Here is a 20,550-nt window from a genome sequence, read left to right as displayed (position 1 = left end):
GCTACGCGCCAGGAACTGGCTAGAGAGGAGGTGGAGGTTGAATCCCCTGCACCGCTGAGTCTTGCCCTCGGCAAGGGAAAGGACATCGTCACCATCTCCGACTGAGAACGCCGAGTAGCCGCGCGTTATGTCTGCTTGTATGATGTGTTTTATCTGTACGCTAGTTTGTATTAGTGTGCTCGCTACTTTCCGGAGAGCTGTGCTAGTCTAAATAACATGTCAGGATTGTGTACGCACATCCTGAGTGTTGTATCGTGTGTTTGCTTTTCGCGTGTAAGATTTGGGTTAAGCAGTTCGTCTCCTTGCGGAATTGTTTATTTTCTTGAAAAATCTTGAGGTCTTTTAAATTTTTGCCTTTGCAAGATTTTCCTTGTGCCACATAGTTCTTCTTATGAGTTTTGCAAAATAATACCCCATACTGGAAAAATGTCTCGTCCGTGGACTCGTTCCATGCCCAATCAGCCAGCAGAAGTTTATGGGACACAGACAAGCAACAACTTCACTCAGGGTCAGTCCAGTCAACAGGACAGCGAAGCAGCCCTGTCTCAAGTATGTCGTCTCTTCGAACAAAGCCAGCAATAGCACCAAGAGATGATGAATCACGTCATCAATATGGGAAACCACCGTGAACCCTATCAACCACATTCCAAGTTATCTGAATTACAGAAGACTCGCCCTTCAACGTTTGCTCACACCGATAGGCCGCTAGAAGCCGATGATTGGCTTCGTGACATCGAGAGGAAGCTGATTATTGCTCAGTGTTCAGATCATGAGAAGGTGTTGTATGCACCACACTACCTTACTGGAGCAGCTGCAGCATGGTGGGAAAACTTCCTACACATGCATCCCAGTGAACACAACATCACCTGGGAAGAGTTCAAGGAAGGCTTTCGTGGGGCACACATCCCCAGGAGCATCATAAAAATCAAGAAGAGAGAATTTGACGATCTCAAGCAAAGAGGCATGTCAGTGACAGAATACAACGGTCAGTTTACCCAGCTATCTCGTTATGCCTACGACGAGCACATGACAGAGAACAAGAAGATGGAAAAATTCCTGGACGGCCTGGCACCGGCGCTAAGATGCCAACTGATTGTACACACTTTCCCGGATTTTAAAACTCTGGTTGACAAGGCCATCACCTTGGAGAATGAGCGCCGTAGTCTGGAAGATATCCGTAAGCGAAAGAGGGACAAGACGACCCTTGCTCGCAACAACCAAAGCAAGGCTGAGGTTCCAAGGACAGAAGCAAGGAAATCCACGACTACTGATCTAAGGCCCGTCAGACAGTTTCATGCCAGGGACAAGGAGTTCACGTACCATCCAGGGGTCACATGCTATGCTTGTGGAGAAGAAGGGCACTATGCTAAACAGTGCCCAAAACCGAGGAACTCGGCCCCCAAGCCGAACAATGGTGGAAACAATCCAGCCCCCAAGCGCAACAATTTCAATCCCAACAACAACCACAGGAAGGGTCACCTGAACCATGTGACCAGGGAAGAAGCGCAGAATGCCCCAGACATCGTGCTCAGTACGTTCCCTGTCAACACAGTACCTGCCACGGTTTTGTTTGATTCTGGAGCTTCCCATTCGTTCATTTCGAAGAGTTTTGTTTTGCAACATGGTTTTCCGATACTTCCCTTGGAAAAATCTATGATCATCAAGTCCCCCGGAAATAAGCAAATCGCTCAGAGTTACTGCCAAGGAGTGATCATTGAATTCGAAGGACTACAGTTCCAAGCAAATCTCATCGTGTTGGAAAATAAAGGACTGGATGTCATTTTAGGGATGGACTGGTTGACCACCAACAAAGGATTCATTGACTGTTTCAATCGGACCGTGATTCTCACTCACCATCACGCAAGACAATAAAGGTTACAGCTCAAGAAAGGCCACGGTCACGGCAACCAAAGCTAAACAAAGTGGACATTTCAGAACTGAGAAAAGTTCCAGTGGTATGCGAGTTCCCTGACGTATTTCCTGAAGAACTACAAGGCATGCCACCAGACCGAGAGATAGAGTTCAGCATCGAACTAGCACCTGGCACCGCTCCCATCTATAAGAAACCTTATAGAATGGCACCCTCAGAATTGGTGGAGTTGAAGAAGGAGATAAAGGATTTATTAGACAAAGGATTTATTCGAGCCAGCTCCTCACCATGGGGTTCGCCAGTATTATTCGCCAAGAAAAAGGATGGGACACTGAGACTGTGTATAGACTATCGAGCCCTCAATATGGTCACCATCAAAAACAAATATCCGATGCCACGGATAAATGATTTGTTTGACCAGCTCGCACAAGCCAAGGTGTTCTCAAAAATTGATTTGAGATCGGGGTATCACCAATTGAAAGTACGGACAGAAGATATCCCCAAGACAGCATTCACTTCCAGATATGGGTTATATGAGTTCACAGTGATGCCTTTTGGACTAACGAACGCCCCCGCATATTTCGTCCACCTCATGAACAAAGTGTTCATGAAATTCATGGACAAATTTGTTGTGGTGTTCATCGACTATATTCTGGTATATTCAAGGACACCAGAAGAGCATGCTGAGCATCTCAGAATTGTCTTGGGTGAATTGAGGAAACATCAGTTGTATGCCAAATTTAGCAAGTGTGAATTTTGGCTAAGACAAGTTGGTTTCCTAGGCCACATATTAAACCAAGAAGGCGTGGCCGTAGACCCAGAGAAAGTCAAAGCCATACTTGACTAGAAGCCACCCGCCAACGTGACAGAGGTGCGGAGTTTCCTGGGAATAGCCGGATATTACAGAAGATTTATTGAAGGATTCTCCACTGTGGCAAAACCAATAACACAGTTGCTCAAGAAAGACAAGAAATTTGTATGGACGGAAGCATGCGAGAAAAGCTTCCAAGAACTCAAGAAGAAACTAACAACCGCACCGGTCTTAACTGTGCCAGACATACACAAGAGTTTTGAAGTGTATTGTGACGCGTCCCGAAAGGGTCTCGGGTGTGTACTAATGCAGGATGGCAAAGTTGTCGCGTATGCCTCCAGGCAGCTGCGAAAACATGAGGAAAATTACCCAACACATGACTTGGAGCTAGCAGCAGTCATACATGCACTCAAGGAGTGGAGGCACTTTCTGTTGGGAAATCGCTGTGAAATATATACGGACCATAAGAGCCTTAAATATATTTTCACTCAACCAGAGCTAAACTTATGCCAACGACGCTGGTTGGAATTGGTCAAGGACTATGATGTCGGTATTCACTACCATCCAGGGAAAGCAAATGTAGTGGCCGATGCCCTTAGTCGAAACCCCAGCCCGGACAACGACGGTCCACAAAACTTGAGGCCTGAGTTTCAGCAAGAGTTCGCTAGGCTCAACATGGTGTTAGTCTCTGAGGGCACCATATCAAATCTGGAGATACAACCCACCCTAGTGAAACAAATTAAGAAGGCTCAACAGGGACATCCCAGCATCGAAGGTATAAGAAAGAAAATGAACCTTGGTAAGGCTTCAGAGTTCGTCACAGACAGTGAAGGAATATTATGGTACGGAGACAGACTTTGCGTACCTAACATTGAGGAACTCAAGCAACAAATCCTAACCGAAAGCCACACCGCTCCATACTCGATCCACCCTGGAGGAACCAAAATGTACAAGGACATTCAGGAAAGATTTTGGTGGCACCGAATGAAATGGGATATAGCCACATATATTGCTTGTTGCGATTCATGTCAGTGCATCAAGGCCGAGCATCAAAAGCCAGCAGGGCTACTCCAGCCAAACAGGATACCGGAATGGAAATGGGATGAAATAGGAATGGACTTCATCGTCGGACTACCTCGATCACAACGCGGAAATGACGCCATATGGGTCATCACAGACCGACTAACCAAGGTTGCTCATTTCATTCCCGTGAAGACTACCTACTCCACACAAAGGCTGGCCAAGCTTTATCTCTCACGTGTAGTTTGTTTGCATGGAGTCCCAAAGACTATAATATCCGACCGAGGCACACAATTTGTCTCCAAATTTTGGGATCACCTGCAACAAGCTCTGGGCACGCAGCTAGCTTTCAGTACAGCGTACCACCCTCAGACTGATGGACAAACGGAACGTGTGAACCAAATAATAGAGGACATGCTGAGAGCCTGTGTGCTCACCTATGGATCCAGTTGGGAGGAAAGTTTGCCATATGCCGAGTTTGCCTACAACAACAGTTACCAAGCCAGCTTACAAATGGCACCCTTTGAAGCATTGTACGGACGGAGATGCCGTACCCCACTGAATTGGTCAGAAACAGGTGACAGTCGTATCTTCGGCCCAGACATGCTCAAGGAGGCCGAGGAGAAAGTTAAACAGATCAGGGACAGACTCAAGACAGCACAGAGCCGACAAAAGAGCTACTACGATCAAAAACATCATGAGGTCAGCTTTGAACCCGGTGATTCCGTATACCTACGAGTGTCTCCTATGAGGGGCCTGCAACGGTTCAAAATTAAGGGGAAGCTAGCCCCGAGATTTATTGGACCATTCTGTATAATTGCACGAAGAGGCACGGTAGCCTACCAGCTAGACCTACCCAAGGAGCTGTCAGACGTCCATGACGTATTCCACGTCTCGCAATTAAGAAAATGTGTGAACAACCCGGAAAAGCATGTATCCCATGAGAGCATTGATGTGCAACCAGATCTCACCTACAGAGAATGGCCAGTAAAGATATTGGAAGAGTCTGAAAGGAGGACCCGACGGAAAACAACAAAAATTTTCAGAGTTCAGTGGAGCAACCACACTAAGGATGAAGCTACATGGGAAAGGGGAGATTTTCTCCAGGCAGAATATCCATATCTATTCGAGGATCAGCTGAAATCTCGAGGACGAGATTTTTCCTAAGGGGGTAGGTGTTGTGACACCCAAAATTTTATTTGGCCTTTTCAAAAAAATTATTTGACTTGAGGGAGGTGTTTTAAAAAAAATTTGTCTTCAAAAGAACCCTCCCTTTCAAAATATTTTTTTTATGGCAAGGGTTTTATTTGGATTCACCCAAGACTTGGTTTTGGTCTTGGAGGTTCTTCCATTTTTATTTGGACTCAAACCAAAATGCTTTTCACTTGGGAAAAATGCCTTTTGAAAATGCCCTATGGCTTTTGGAATGATTCTTTGCCCCTTTCAACAAATCTCTCTTGCCATGACCTTAGTGCAAATCCACTCTCATAAACCTTTCCTCATCTTTGGATCATGATTTACTTCAAATCCAGCAAGTTGGACCTCTCCATAAAAAATTTCCCCTTTATTTCTTATCAAAACAATTTCTGCCTTCTATTCTAGCTCTTGGAGATTTACAAAGGAGCTACCATTTCTGTTTTGATTTTTGCCCCAAACCAATTTCCCTTCCTAGTCCTTTGAACCCTCAACCAAGATCCATGAAGATCCACTGGTCTTCAGTTCAAATTTTTCAAACTATACTTGCTGCAAGTTTGGACCAGATTTGCCAAATTTGATGAAATTCATTCAAATCCCTCTGCAAAAATTCTGAGAAAAATCAGGCAGCCTCTGGGTGCATTGAGAGGTCACCTCACCAAGTCCCAGCCCCAGGAAAAATTTTCTTCATACCAAATCATTTCGTCGAACACCTACTGGACACTGTTTCTATAAGGTTCAGTCAAATTCAGTTAACAGTGTCTGAATCACTGTCGTTTTCTTCAGTGTCTGTTGTCGATCTCGCCAGTGCCTGGCGTCGCCGTGTTTCCTGTCCCCTCCCCCTTGTCCTCTGCACCACACGAGCGCCTGGATGCTTGCGGGCGTCGGCGACGAGCTGGAGGAGGTGCGCCGCCCCGTGACCGACGCCAGCGGCGGCTTTGCGGCCGCCCGAGAGAGGCGCAGCGCAGACGCCGCCACCCAGCGCCGCCCAAGCCACCGGAGATCGGCGCGTGGTCTTCCACTCCCCAGTGCGCGCTGCCACCCTCGTCGTGAACCGCTGGGTGCGGAGCGCGCTCTCTGCCGCCGTCATGCCCGTGCGGCCACCCCACCGTGGACCGGCGCCATTACGCCAAGACCGACCAGGATTAGCGGGGGAACGGCATCAGTACACCTCACTGATGCTGCCTGGCCACCTAAACTCCTTGCCAAGCCGCTGCCTCGCCGTAATTGCTCGCCGGGGGGGAGGCGGCCGGCCAAGGAGGAGGGCGCGCAAAGGGGGGAGTCCTACTCCCACCGGGAGTAGGACTCCTCCTTTCCTTGTTGGAGTAGGAGAGAAGGAAAGAGGGGGAGAGGGAGAAGGAAAAGCGGGCTGCACCCCTTGTCCAATTCGGACCAGAGGGGGGGTGCGCACCTCCTTCCTTTTGGCCTCTCTCCTCTATTCCCGTATGGCCCAATAAGGCCCAATACTTCTCCCCGGCGAATTCCCGTAACTCTCCGGTACTGCGATAAATACCTGAATCACTCGGAACCTTTCCAAAGTCCGAATATAGTCGTCCAATATATCGATCTTTACGTCTCAGCCATTTCGAGACTCCTCGTCATGTCCCTGATCTCATCCTGGACTCCGAACTACCTTCGGTACATCAAAATACATAAACTCATAATATAACCGTCATCGAACTTTAAGCATGCGGACCCTACGGGTTTGAGAACTATGTAGACATGACCGAGACATGTTTCCGGTCAATAACCAATAGCGGCACCTGGATACTCATATTGGCTCCCACATATTCTACGAAGATCTTTATCGGTCAGACCGCATAACAACATACGTTGTTCCCTTTTTCATCGGTATGTTACTTGCCCGAGATTCGATCGTCGGTATCTCAATACCTAGTTCAATCTCGTTACCGGCAAGTCTCTTTACTCGTTTCGTAATACATCATCCCGCAACAAACTCATTAGTTGCAATGCTTGCAAGGCTTAAGTGATGTGCATTACCGAGAGGGCTCAGAGATATCTCTCCGACAATCGGAGTGACAAATCCTAATCTCGAAATACGCCAACCCAACAAGTACCTTCGGAGACACCTGTAGAGCACCTTTATAATCACCCAGTTACGTTGTGACGTTTGGTAGCACACAAAGTGTTCCTCCGGTAAACGGGAGTTGCATAATCTCATAGTCATAGGAACATGTATAAGTCATGAAGAAAGCAATAGCAACATACTAAACGATCGAGTGCTAAGCTAACGGAATGGGCCAAGTCAATCACATCATTCTCCTAATGATGTGATCCCGTTAATCAAATGACAACCCATGTCAATGGCTAGGAAACTTAACCATCTTTGATCAACGAGCTAGTCAAGTAGAGGCATACTAGTGACACTCTGTTTGTCTATGTATTCACACATGTATTATGTTTCCGGTTAATACAATTCTAGCATGAATAATAAACATTTATCATGATATAAGGAAATAAATAATAACTTTATTATTGCCTCTAGGGCATATTTCCTTCAGTCTCCCACTTGCACTAGAGTTAATAATCTAGTTCACATCGCCATGTGATTTAACATCAATAGTTCACATCACCATGTGATTAACACTTATAGTTCACATCGTCATGTGACCAACACCCAAAGGGTTTACTAGAGTCAATAATCTAGTTCACATTGCTATGTGATTAACACCCAAAGAGTATTAAGGTGTGATCGTGTTTTGCTTGTGAGATAAGTTTAGTCAACGGGTCTGTCACATTCAGATCCATAAGTATTTTGCAAATTTCTATGTCTACAATGCTCTGCACGGAGCTACTCTAGCTAATTGCTCCCACTTTCAATATGTAACTAGATCGAGACTTAGAGTCATCCAGATCTGTGTCAAAACTTGCATCGATGTAACTCTTTACGACGAACCTTTTGTCACCTCCATAACCGAGAAATATTTCCTTATTTCACTAAGGATAATTTTGACCGATGTCCAGTGATCTACTCCTAGATCACTATTGTACCCTCTTGCCAAAATCATGGTGAGGTACACAATAGGTCTGCTACACAGCATAGCATACTTTATAGAACCTGAGGCTTAGGGAATGACTTTCATTCTCTTTCTATCTTCTGCCGTGGTCGGGCTTTGAGTCTTACTCAATTACACACCTTGTAACACAGGCAAGAAACTCTTTCTTTGACTGTTCCATTTTGAACTACTTCAAAATCTTGTCAAGGTATGTATTCATTGAAAAAACTCATCAAGCGTCTTGATCTATCTCTATAGATCTTGATGCTCAATATGTAAGCAGCTTCACCGAGGTCCTTCTTTGAAAAACTCCTTTCAAATACTCCTTTATGCTTTGCAGAATAATTCTACATTATTTCCGATCAACAATATGCCATTCACATATACTTATCAGAAATGTTCTAGTGCTCCCACTCACTTTCTTGTAAATACAGGCTTCACCGCAAGTCTGTATAAAACTATATGCTTTGATCAACTTATCAAAGCGTATATTCCAACTTCGAGATGCTTGCACCCGTCCATAGATGGATCGCTGGAGCTTGCATATTTTGTTAGCACCTTTAGGATTGACAAAACCTTCTGGTTGCATCATATACAACTCTTCTTTAATAAATCCATTAAGGAATGCAGTTTTGTTTATCCATTTGCCAGATTTCATAAAATGCGGCAGTTGCTAACATGATTCAGACAGACTTAAGCATAGATACGAGTGAGTAACTCTCATCGTAGTCAACTCCTTGAACTTGCCGAAAACCTTTTGCGACAATTCTAGCTTTGTAGATAGTAACACTACTATCAGCGTCCGTCTTCCTCTTCAAGATCCATTTAATCTCAATGGCTCACCGATCATTGGGCAAGTCAATCAAAGTCCATACTTTGTTCTCATACATGGATCTCATCTCATATTTCATGGCCTCAAGCCATTTCGCGGAATCTGGGATCATCATCGCTTCCTCATAGTTCGTAGGTTCGTCATGGTCAAGTAACATGACCTCCAGAACAGGATTACGGTACCACTCTGGTGCGGATCTCACTCTGGTTTACCTACGAGGTTCGGTAGTAACTTGATCTGAAGTTACATGATCATCATGATTAGCTTCCTCACTAATTGGTGTAGGTGTCGCAGAAACCGGTTTCTGCGATGAACTACTTTCGAATAAGGGAGCAGGTACAGTTACCTCATCAAGTTCTACTTTCCTCCCACTCAGTTCTTTCGAGAGAAACTCCTTCTCCAGAAAAATTCCGAATTTAGCAACAAAAGTTTTGCCTTCGAATCTGTGATAGAAGGTGTACCCAATAGTCTCCTTTGGGTATCCTATGAAGACACATTTCTTCGATTTGGGTTCGAGCTTATCAGGTTGAAGCTTTTTCACATAAGCATCGCAGCCCCAAACTTTAAGAAACGACAACTTTGGTTTCTTGCCAAACCACAGTTCATAAGGCGTCGTCTCAACGGATTTTGATGGTGCCCTATTTAACGTGAATGCGGCCGTCTCTAAAGCATAACCCCAAAACGATAGCGGTAAATCAGTAAGAGACATCATAGATCGCACCATATCTAGTAGAGTACGATTACGACGTTTGGACACACCATTACGCTGTGGTGTTCCGGGTGGCGTGAGTTGCGAAACTATTCCGCATTGTTTCAAATGAAGACCAAACTCATAACTCAAATATTCTCCTCCACGATCAGATCGTAGAAACTTTATTTTCTTGTTACGATGATTTTCAACTTCACTCTGAAATTCTTTGAACTTTTCAAATGTTTCAGACTTATGTTTCATTAAGTAGATATACCCATATATGCTCAAATCACCTGTGAAGGTGAGAAAATAACGATATCCGCCATGAGCCTCAATATTCATCGGACGACATACATCTGTATGTATGATTTCCAACAAATCTGTTGCTCTCTCCATAGTTCCGGAGAACGGCGTTTTAGTCATCTTGCCCATGAGGCACGGTTCGCAAGTACCAAGTGATTCATAATCAAGTGGTTCCAAAAGTCCATCAGTATGGAATTTCTTCATGCGCTTTACACCGATATGACCTAAACGGCACTGCCACAAATAAGTTGCACTATTATTGTTAACTTTGCATCTTTTGGCTTCAATATTATGAATATGTGTATCACTACGATCGAGATCCAACAAACCATTTTCGTTGGTGTGTATGACCATAGAAGGTTTTATTCATGTAAACAGAACAACAATTGTTCTCTAACTTAAATGAATAACCGTATTGCAATAAACATGATCAAATCATATTCATGCTCAACGCAAACACCAAATAACACTTATTTAGGTTCAACACTAATCCCGAAAGTATAGGGAGTGTGCGATGATGATCATATCAATCTTGGAACCGCTTCCAACACACATCGTCACTTCACGCTTAACTAGTCTCTGTTCATTCTGCAACTCCCGTTTCGAGTTACTAATCTTAGCAACTGAACTAGTATCAAATACTGAGGGGTTGCTATAAACACTAGTACACATCAATAACATGTATATCAAATATACCTTTGTTCACTTTGCCATCCTTCTTATCCGCCAAATACTTGGGGTGGTTCCGCTTCTAGTGACCAGTCCCTTTGTAGTAGAAGCACTTAGTCTTAGGCTTAGGTCCAGACTTGGGCTTCTTCACTTGAGCAGCAACTTGCTTGCCGTTCTTCTTGAAGTTCCCCTTCTTCCCTTTGCCCTTTTCCTTGAAACTAGTGGTCTTGTCAACCATCAACACTTGATGTTTTTTCTTTATTTCTACCTTCATCGATTTCATCATCATGAAAAGCTTGGGAATCATTTTCGTCATCCCTTGCATACTATAGTTCATCACGAAGTTCTACTAACTTGGTGATGGTGACTAGAGAATTCTTTCAATCACTATTTTATCTAGAAGATTAACTCCCACTTGATTCAAGCGATTGTAGTACCCAGACAATCTGAGCACATGCTCACTGCTTGAGCTATTCTCCTCCATCTTTTAGCTATAGAACTTGTTGGAGACTTCATATCTCTCAACTCGGGTATTTGCTTGAAATATTAACTTCAACTCCTGGAACATCTCATATGGTCCATGACGTTCAAAACGTCTTTGAAGTCCCGATTCTAAGCCGTTAAGCATGGTGCACTAAACTATCAAGTAGTCATCATATTGAGCTAGCCAAACGTTCATAACATCTGCATCTGCTCCTGCAATAGGTCTGTCACCTAGCGGTGCATCAAGGACATAATTCTTCTGTGCAGCAATGAGGATAATCCTTAGATCACGGATCCAATCCGCATCATTGCTACTAACATCTTTCAACATAATTTGCAAAATACTATCAGGACTAAGTTCATGATAAATTTAAGTTCAATTAATCATATTACTTAAGAACTCCCACTTAGATAGACATCCCTCTAATCTTCTAAGTGATCACGTGATCCATATCAACTAAACCATGTCCGATCATCATGTGAGATGGAGTAGTTTCAATGGGAACATCACTATGTTGATCATATCTACTATATGATTCACGCTCGACCTTTCGGTCTCAGTGTTCCGAGGCCATATCTGTTATATGCTAGGCTCGTCAAGTTTAACCTGAGTATTACGCGTGTGCAACTGTTTTGCACCCGTTGTATTTGAACGTAGAGCCTATCACACCCGATCATCACGTGGTGTCTCAGCACGAAGAACTTTCGCAACGGTGCATACTCAGGGAGAACACTTATACCTTGATAATTTAGTGAGGGATCATCTTATAATGCTACCGTCAATCAAAGCAAGATAAGATGCATAAAAGATAAACATCACATGCAATCAATATAAGTGATATGATATGGCCATCATCATCTTGTGCTTGTGATCTCCATCTCCGAAGCACCGTCATGATCACCATCGTCACCGGCGCGACACCTTGATCTTCATCGTAGCATCATTGTCGTCTCGCCAATCTTATGCTTCTACGACTATCGCTACTGCTTAGTGATAAAGTAAAGCATTATAGGGCGATTGCATTGCATACAATAAAGCGACAACCATATGGCTCCTGCCAGTTGTCGATAACTCGGTTACAAAACATGATCATCTCATACAATAAAATTTAGCATCATGTCTTGACCATATCACATCATAACATGCCCTACAAAAACAAGTAAGACGTCCTCTACTTTGTTGTTGCAAATTTTACGTGGCTGCTACGGGCTGAGCAAGAACCGTTCTTACCTACACATCAAAACCACAACGATAGTTTGTCAAGTTGGTGCTGTTTTAACCTTCGCAAGGACCGGGCGTAGCCACACTCGGTTCAAGTAAAGTTGGAGAAACTGACACCCGCTAGTCACCTGTGTGCATAGCACGTTGGTAGAACCAGTCTCGCGTAAGCGTACGCGTAATGTCGGCCCGGGCCGCTTCATCCAACAATACCGTCGAACCAAAGTATGACATGCTGGTAAGCAGTATGACTTATATCGCCGACAACTCACTTGTCTTCTACTCGTGCATATAACATCAACGCATAAAACCAGGCTCGGATGCCACTGTTGGGGAACGTGGTAATTTCAAAAAAATTCCTACGCACACACAGGATCATGGTGAGGCATGGCAATGAGAGGGGAGAGTGTTGTCCACGTACCCTCGTAGACCGAAAGCGGAAGCGTTAGCACAACGCGGTTGATGTAGTCGTATGTCTTCACGATCCGACCGATCAAGTACCGAACGCACGGCACCTCCGAGTTCAGCACACGTTCAGCCCGATGACGTCCCTCGAACTCCAATCCAGCCGAGCTTTGAGGAAGAGTTCCGTCAGCACGACGGCGTGGTGACGATGAAGATGTTTTACCGACGCAGGGCTTCGCCTAAGCACCGCTACGATATGACCGAGGTGGATTATGGTGGAGGGGGGCACCGCACATGGCTAAGAGATCCAAGGGATCAATTGTTGTGTCAATGGGGTGCCCCCTGCCCCCGTATATAAAGGAGCAAGGGGGGAGGCGGCTGGCCAAGGAGGAGGGCACGCCAAGGGGGGAGTCCTACTCCCACCGGGAGTAGGACTCCTCCTTTCCTTGTTGGAGTAGGAGAGAAGGAAAGAGGGGGAGAGGGAGGAGGAAAAGGGGGCTGCACCCCTTGTCCAATTCGGACCAGAGGGGGGGTGCGCGCCTCCTTCCTTTTGGCCTCTCTCCTCTATTCCCGTATGGCCCAATAAGGCCCAATACTTCTCCCCGGCGAATTCCCGTAACTCTCCGGTACTGCGATAAATACCCGAATCACTCGGAACCTTTCCGAAGTCCGAATATAGTCGTCCAATATATCGATCTTTACGTCTCGGCCATTTCGAGACTCCTCGTCATGTCCCCGATCTCATCCGGGACTCTGAACTACCTTCGGTACATCAAAACACATAAACTCATAATATAACCGTCATCGAACTTTAAGCGTGCGGACCCTACGGGTTCGAGAACTATGTAGACATGACCGAGACACGTCTCCGGTCAATAACCAATAGCGGAACCTGGATACTCATATTGGCTCCCACATATTCTACAAAGATCTTTATCGGTCAGACCGCATAACAACATACGTTGTTCCCTTTGTCATCGGTATGTTACTTGCCCGAGATTCGATCGTCGGTATCTCAATACCTAGTTCAATCTCGTTACCGGCAAGTCTCTTTACTCGTTTCGTAATACATCATCCCGCAACAAACTCATTAGTTGCAATGCTTGCAAGGCTTAAGTGATGTGCATTACCGAGAGGGCCCAGAGATACCTCTGCGACAATCGGAGTGACAAATCCTAATCTCGAAATACGCCAACCCAACAAGTACCTTCGGAGACACCTCTAGAGAACCTTTATAATCACCCAGTTACGTTGTGACGTTTGGTAGCACACAAAGTGTTCCTCCGGTAAACGGGAGTTGCATAATCTCATAGTCATAGGAACATGTATAAGTCATGAAGAAAGCAATAACAACATACTAAACGATCGAGTGCTAAGCTAACGGAGTGGGCCAAGTCAATCACATCATTCTCCTAATGATGTGATCCCGTTAATCAAATGACAACCCATGTCAATGGCTAGGAAACTTAACCATCTTTGATCAACGAGCTAGTCAAGTAGAGGCATACTAGTGACACTCTGTTTGTCTATGTATTCACACATGTATTATGTTTCCGGTTAATACAATTCTAGCATTAATAATAAACATTTATCATGATATAAGGAAATAAATAATAACTTTATTATTGCCTCTAGGGCATATTTCCTTCAGTAACACTTAAACTCGATGGTCGTCTGCTACTTTGTGATGCGACGATAAATTCCACATGAAGTCATTTCGCAGACGTCCATTTTTCATTATGCATGTCTTTATCTTCATTATATCTTTTATGTGCATGATGAATTGTCTTCATAAGTTGAAGAGGATCTCCACAAGTAAAACCTGCCATGTGCATTTGCATTCAAAAGCAAACTACTTATATGCACATCTTCACGGGGGAGCCTTTTCTACTTACGAAGACAATGCCCCAATCCTTAAACTTTCACATACTTTTATCCCCGTTGAAAACTTCAACCTGTTTGTCATCAATCACCAAAAAGGGGCAGATTGTAAGTGCATCTAGTGCCACCCCTAGTTGGTTTTGGAGTATTGACGACAAACTTGGTTGAGGGACTAATGTGTTTGTGAGAATTGCAGGATAACACAGGTAGTAGTCCCTCATTGATTCGGTTTACCTACCAGAGATGACCCCTAAAAATGTGTGAAGACATTGAAGACAATGGTGGTCTGTGAAGATATTCACAACGAAGACTATGACATGAGAAGACATTGCATGAAGACTATGGAGTGCGAAGACATAGTTGTTTCGTAGTTTCCTTTTCTTCTTTGTTGAGTCATAGGAACCACCGCACTGTTAAGTGGGGTCCAAGTGAACAAAGTCAGAGTGACTGATGTGATGCTCAACCAAATCCTATTTCTTTGAGCGAAGACAATGAGAGCAACTCTTATCCAGAGTTGGACGAGTCAGCTTTACTTGTAGCCCAGGTCAAGCTGTCGCGTGTGTTTGAAATCTGACCGTTGGACACGTGTCAGTTCGTTAGTGACCCAGGGTCATTTCAGACAAATCAGGTCGGGTTGACTCCTGGCTATAAATAGCCCACCCCCTACACCATAAATTAGCGGCTGCTCAGAGTTAGTGCACGGCTTTTGTCGTTTGAGAGCAACCCACCTCCGACGCATTTGAGAGAGAGATCCTTGCGAGGACAAAGCCCAAACCACCCAGAGCCCAAAGAGTGTTTGGCATCATTGAAGTCTTTCTGTCCGCGTGATCTGAAGACTTGTTACACTTGAGGACTGTGAATCCTCCAGCCGGTTAGGCGTCGCGTTCTGAGCATCCAAGAGTCATTGTGGACTGCCGGTGAACGAAGTCTGTGAAGGTTCGGAAGTCTACCTTGAAGACTTACCAGAGTGATTGGGTGAGGACTAAGTGTCCTTAGCTCCAGGGCAATAAGGTGAAGACGCGGTCTTCTGAGTTAAATCTCAGCCTCCCTAACCAGACGTACAGTTGTCACAGCAACTGGAACTGGTCCAACAAATCTATGTCCTCACCAAGCAACTGGTTCTATCTCTTACCTCTCATTACTTACTGTTTATCTTCGTGAAGTCATTGCCTGCTTGCTTGATCTGATTGACTTCACTGTGTGACGACTATTGTTGTTTGGCTTCATACTATCTTCCATTCTGATCCATACTACCTAGCTGCTGATAGTCTTCGTCCTTTCACTTCATTGCTTACTTGACTATGGCTTGTCCAGTGTAGTCTACCTTCCGCTGCATATCCATAGGTTCATTTCTATCGTTTGTCTTCAAAGCCCCCGTGTTTTGAAGACTTTCATAAAAATCGCCTATTCACCCCCCCCCCCTCTAGTCGATAACTAGCACTTTCAAGAGGAATGGTAGGGTTTTTGGTAGGAACAACATGTGTAATGAACTAGATACGGCCAGGAACATTCTCAGGGAACGCCAATTATGGGATTTAGCGAGAGGGAGTGGAGTGCTACACTTTTGTGAGTAGTCGCTTAGGAGCTGGTCAAGGAGGATGTAGGCACGCCTTTTGGTGATGCTTGCGGTTTGTAATAGCTTGTAAATATTTTTCTGCCCTTCTATAAAGCTAAGGCACGCCTTTCGCGTGCTCTAAAAAAACTGTTGGATGAACTACAAATTCCGTGGACATCTTCAGAAATGACGCGTAAGAGTCTAGTACGTAATCCCCACTATGCAACCATGCGCGCTAGCCTAAAATGGCAGTGCTTGTTTAGTTTAGTATAGCTACAGAGATGAAGTCATTAGATACAGAGATGAAGTACAATGGTAGCTAGAGATGAAGTCAATTGTCAGATTCAGAAGAGGTAAGAAGCACAAACTCTGATGTGCAGGCACATCGTCAGATCCAACAGATTCACAATGAGTACTACACATTATATACGAGGAACATTGCACTTGGCGCGATATGATAAAAGGGGAGATTTGACAAAAAGCAACAGCCTTGGTATCTTTTCCAATTAATTAAGGGAAGAGTAAGAACTACACTAGGCGAGTCATCTTCTTTAGAACTACACTAGACAATCAGGCACGAAGTGTTCGAATTGGCTGACATTGTCTGTTTTCAGTTAACGTCCTGGTTACTAGTATCAATCTGGATAAAGAAAACTCGTGCCTCGTTATCAGCCTGATAAGAGCATCGCCAACAAACGCGCGGTTGCGCGGCGCGCTATTTTTTTTACAGCGCTAAAATAGCGTTTTCACGCGCGGAGATGTTGTTTGCTTTTTTAGGCGTTGCAAAATTTAGCGCGCCGATGTAACGCCAGCAGGCGCTAGAAAATTCAGCACGCACGACCTGCCGGTGCTTGGAAAAAAATTGAAACAACACATACGAAAAAAATACGAAACAACACATAGTTCAAATTCATAGCACACCAGCCCAAGATCGACTCGCCCCAGCCCAAGATCGCACACACCAGTGACTTCAAGTTCCTCGACAAGGCGGCCATCGTCACGCAGTTGGGCATGGAGGAGAGGCTGGAGGCAGCGACCTCGTGGAAGCTGTGCACCGTGACTCAGGTGGAGGAGGTTAAGATCCTCCTCCGCCTGCTACCCGTAAGGATCACCATCGTCATCGTATCATCGGCCTTCTCGCAGATGAACACCACGTTCGTGCAGCAGGGCAGCGCCATGGAAATGACCATCCTGTCGGTGCCAGTGCCCGCGGCGTCGCTGGCCTCCCTCGAGGTGATCTGCGTCATGACATGGTGAAGGAAATATGCCCTAGAGGCAATAATAAAGTTATTATTTTATTTCCTTATATCATGATAAATGTTTATTATTCATGCTAGAATTGTATTAACCGGAAACTTAGTACATGTGTGAATACATAGACAAAACAAAGTGCCCCTAGTATGCCTCTACTAGACTAGCTTGTTTATCAAAGATGGTTATGTTTCCTGACCATAGACATGTGTTGTCATTTGATGAACGGGATCACATCATTAGAGAATGATGTGATGGACAAGACCCATCTGTTAGCTTGGCATAATGATCGTATAGTTTTATTGCTATTGCTTTCTTCATGACTTATACATGTTCGTACGACTATGAGATTATGCAACTCCCAAATACCGGAGGAACACTTTGTGTGCTATCAAACATCACAACGTAACTGGGTGATTATAAAGATGCTCTACAGGTGTCTCCGATGGTGTTTGTTCAGTTGGCATAGATCGAGATTAAGATTTGTCACTCCGATTGTCGGAGAGGTATCTCTGGGCCCTCTCGGTAACGCACATCACTATAAGCCTTGCAAGCAATGTGACTAATGAGTTAGTTACGGGATGATGCATTACGGAACGAGTAAGGAGACTTGTCAGTAACGAGATTGAACTAGGTATTGAGATACCGACGATCGAATCTCGGGCAAGTAACATACCGATGACAAAGGGAACAACGTATGTTGTTATGCGGTTTGACCGATAAAGATCTTCGTAGAATATGTAGGAGCCAATATGAGCATCCAGGTTCTGCTATTGGCTATTGATCGGAGATGTGTCTCGATCATGTCTACATAGTTCTCGAACCCGTAGGGTCCGCACGCTTAACGTTCGATGATGATTTGTATTATGAGTTATGTGTTTTGATGTACCAAAGATAGTTCGGAGTCCCGGATATGATCATGGACATGACGAGGAGTCTCCAAATGGTTGATACATAAAGATCGATATATTGGATGACTATGTTTGGACATCGGAAAGGTTTCTAGAGAGTTCGGGCATATACCGGAGTACCAGGAGGTTACCGGAATCCCCTAGGAAGTATATGGGCCCTAATGGGCTTTAGTGGAGAGAGAGAGGGGCAGCCAGGGCACGCCGCGCGCCCCCTCCTCGTCTGGTCTGAATTGGACTAGGAAGGGGGGGCGGCGCCCCCTTTCCTTCCTCCCTCTCTCCCCCTTACTTCTCTCCTAGTCCAACTAGGGAAGGGGGAGTCCCCGGTGGGAGTAGGACTCCTCCAGGGCGCGCCATAGAGGGTCGGCCCTCCCCCCTCCTCCACTCCTTTATATACGGGGGAGGGGGGCACCCCACAGACACACAAGTTGATCATTGATCTCTTAGCCGTGTGCGGTGCCCCCCTCCACCATAATCCACATCGGTCACATCGTTGCCGTGCTTAGGCGAAGCCCTGCACCGGTAGCTTCATCATCACGCCGTCGTGCTGATGAAGCTCTCCCTCGACACTCAGCTGGATCGAGAGCTCGTGGGACGTCACTGAGCCAAACGTGTGCAGATCGTGGAGGTGCCGTACTTTCAGTACTAGGATCGGCCGGATCGTGAAAATGTACGACTACATCAACCGTGTTGTCATAACGCTTCCGCTTTCGGTCTACGAGGGTACGTAGACATCACTCTCCTCTCTCGTTGCTATGCATCACATAGATCTTGCGTCATCGTCGGAATTTTTTTGAAATTACTGCGTTCCCCGACACATGGGTGATCCTCTACAACAAGGTGATCGTGCCGGCGTTGAGGAGCTTCTCACTAGTGCAGAACTGGGAGATAGCACCGGTTCGTAAGGGCCTTTAGTGCCGGTTCTGTAACCGGCACTAAAGGGTGGGGACTAAAGGTCCCCCCTTTAGTACCGGTTCGACACGAACCGCCGCTAAAGTGCCACCACGTGGCACGAGCCAGGGCCGGGTGCGGGGAGACCTTTAGTACCGGTTGGTAACACCAACCAGTACTGAAGGTTTGGGGGGTTTTGGTTTTATTTTTTATTTTTCCTTTAATTTTGTGTATTCAATTTAATTTAGAGATTGTTTTTACATTATAATGAGTTGTTAAATCATTAGGTGAAAGTACCGCAGATTAGTTTCAACTAGATGCATGGATCCTAGCTAGCTAAGTGATCAAGTATATGCCATATCCATATTACTTGATCACTTAGGACGTCCTAAGTGATCAAGTAATATGGATATGGCATATACCTGATCACTTAGCTAGGGTCCATCTAGTTGAAACTAATCTGCAGTTTCTTTCATAAATGATAACTCATCATCATCATATTAATATAAAAACTCTTGCATCATATCATCACCAACAACAGTACTAGCTAGCTACTAATCACATAGTCATCATTACCACTATTTAATCATTATATTCATTACCGCTATCTAATCACCACCAACACTAGCTTAAAGAAGAAACATTCACTTGTACGTACCAGAAGCAAAGATATCATCGAGTCATGAGATTATAAGCGTTCATAAGACCACAAAAGCAAATAACTTGGAGATTAAGTTCAGGACGAAGAACACGGACATGAGAGGACAAGTACTAAGAGCATGAACTAGCTAATCACTCCTGTTGCTCTCTCTCTCTGGTAAAATAGCATAGAACATGTATAGATCTCCTGATTCATCATATTGGGGCATGCAGATGAACCTGTCTCCTAATCGTGGGCTGCGCTTCTGATTGCTCCCCACTAGTACTTCTCTGCGATCCTTCACAATTTTGCTCCAGTCTTTCACTATGAAGCGTTCCTCGGTTGTAGAAATCCTGAATGCACTCTTGTGCAATGTAGGATGTCTTGGCCGTAAGCTAACCATTGACATGTGACCTTTAGTACCGATCCACTGAGGCACAACTGTCATCGAGAGTCCCTGTTGAAGAACATCGTATAGTAACATACTTAGCAATGAAGTTTAGCTTGAAAAATAATGTATGCAAAAGATGCACTGAGGACAAATAGTAAAAATCTTACCATCTTTCCTAAATAGATGTGACCGTAGTTCAATACAAACACTATTGGTCGCACATTTTGAGTACTAAGATTTTTAAGTCCAGGAAAATAACTTCTCTTGATAGCATCAAGATCCTCAAGCCATGAAACATAATGACTTATCTCCTCGCAGTTTAGTTCAGCCCCGGCACAGTGGACGGTCCTGTCTACCAAGCGCCGGACATGTTTGCTTGAATGGAAATTGTAATGCCCCGAGACCGATGCTCCAGACGCCTTCCATATATTTCGTGTTCGCTGTGTGTTTTATTTTGTTTGTTGCATTCATCATGTCATCATGAGCATTGCATCGCATGTTTTCAAAAAAAACTTGCAC

General features: G+C 44.8%; 1 protein-coding gene across 1 annotated transcript in view; it reads left to right on the top strand.

Annotated features, from left to right (window-relative positions):
* Window positions 1-20,550, top strand: part of LOC109731946 (protein NRT1/ PTR FAMILY 8.3-like) — a 54,301-nt gene that overhangs the window by 17,019 nt on the left and 16,732 nt on the right. The window contains exons 3-4 of the mRNA XM_020291124.2: window positions 16,854-17,200; window positions 18,928-18,984. Of these exons, the coding sequence (XP_020146713.1) occupies window positions 16,854-17,200; window positions 18,928-18,984 (404 nt within the window). The remainder of the gene's footprint in view (window positions 1-16,853; window positions 17,201-18,927; window positions 18,985-20,550) is intronic.

The sequence above is a fragment of the Aegilops tauschii genome, chromosome 6 (assembly GCF_002575655.3).
Source record: "Aegilops tauschii subsp. strangulata cultivar AL8/78 chromosome 6, Aet v6.0, whole genome shotgun sequence".
In the NCBI taxonomy this organism is placed as follows: Eukaryota; Viridiplantae; Streptophyta; class Magnoliopsida; order Poales; family Poaceae; genus Aegilops; species Aegilops tauschii.
This window is presented reverse-complemented; position numbering and strand designations above follow the sequence as displayed.